Below are 1,458 nucleotides of genomic sequence, written 5' to 3' on the forward strand. Positions count from 1 at the left end.
CATTTAGTATTATAGGGTTACTTTGGGTTGAAATATTGTAAGAAGATCATTATTGATTTCAATATATAGCTTGGCAAATTTGAAGTAAATGCACTAACAACTGGAAATTATGTTTCCATTTGCAGACTCAGTTCTTCCATGATGTAGGCATAAAAATATAAGTCCTCTTATTTTGAAAGTAAAAATGCCTTTAAAGTTTAATCAGTATCACAAATTATTGGATTTTAGTGTGTTTCAATAGATTTTAGTGTGTTATTTATATGTAATTATCATTTATTTCTCCATTTGCAGCATCACTATTGTTTGAAATCATGGAAAACTGGAATATCACTGCAGATTTCATTCTCCTAGGTCTCTTTAACTACACAGGAGCCCACCAATTTCTTTTTGTGTTGGTTCTTATAATTGCCTTCACCTCCCTAGTTGGCAATGCTCTCATGCTTCTCCTGATTCTCCTGGACCCCCATCTCCACAGGCCCATGTATATCCTACTGAGCCAACTCTCTCTCATGGACCTGATGCTGATTTCCACCATTGTGCCCAAAATGGCCATTGACTATTTGACCTGCAGGATGTTCATCTCCCCTGCTGGCTGTGGGTTCCAGATCTTCTTCTTCCTCACTTTAGGTGGGGGCGAGTGCTTCCTCTTAGCAGCCATGTCCTATGACCGCTATGTCGCTATTTGCCATCCACTGAGATACCCAGTCCTTATGAGTTGGAAATTATGCCTCAGTATGATTTTGGGGTCTTGGTTCCTTGGAGCAGCTGATGGACTCATGCAGGCTGCTGCTACCCTGAACTTCTCATTTTGCAACACACATGAGATCGATCACTTCTTTTGTGAGGCCCCCACTCTTGTGCGTTTGGCGTGTGCTGACACTTCTGTCTTTGAGTATGTCATGTACATCTGCTGCGTGTTAATGCTCCTGATCCCCATTTCCCTCATCTTGATTTCCTATAGTCTCATCCTTGCTGCTGTTCTCCAGATGCATTCTAATGAAGCCCGCAAGAAGGCTTTTGCCACTTGTTCCTCACACCTGTCTGTGGTGGGACTCTTTTTTGGAGCTGCCATTTTTACCTACATGAGACCTAAATCCTATAGGTCAGCTAACTACAATAAGGTTGTGTCAGTGTACTATACTATCTTCACCCCTGTGCTGAACCCCCTCATCTATAGTCTGAGGAACAGTGAGGTCAAGGGAGCTCTGCAAAAGTGTATGAATAGATGTGTTGCCTATGAATAAGATTATGTTGATTTACCCTAGAGTTCAAGGCTCTGCAAAGTGATTATACAAGATTTCCTTGAGAGAAGTTACATACACATTGTATCTGTAACTCTTATTTCTGTTGTACTTTGAAATGGAGATAGACTTGTAGCTTTGGATTCTTTACTGTCATCAATGAGTTATATTACTGGTTATTAAAAATCTGTTGATCACAAATCTTTATTAAAATGTT

The 1,458-nt window shown here is 40.1% G+C and overlaps 1 protein-coding gene across 1 annotated transcript; it reads left to right on the top strand.

The window, feature by feature from the left end:
• The first annotated feature begins 290 nt into the window (after nucleotides 1–290).
• LOC101118610 (olfactory receptor 2T8-like) lies at nucleotides 291–1,244 on the top strand. Its single transcript, XM_004009427.5, has one exon. It carries the CDS (start codon nucleotides 312–314, stop codon nucleotides 1,242–1,244), a length of 933 nt encoding a protein of 310 aa, XP_004009476.4. The 5' UTR covers nucleotides 291–311.
• The last annotated feature ends 214 nt before the right edge of the window (nucleotides 1,245–1,458 follow it).

The sequence above is a fragment of the Ovis aries genome, chromosome 5 (assembly GCF_016772045.2).
Source record: "Ovis aries strain OAR_USU_Benz2616 breed Rambouillet chromosome 5, ARS-UI_Ramb_v3.0, whole genome shotgun sequence".
Lineage (NCBI taxonomy): Eukaryota > Metazoa > Chordata > Mammalia > Artiodactyla > Bovidae > Ovis > Ovis aries.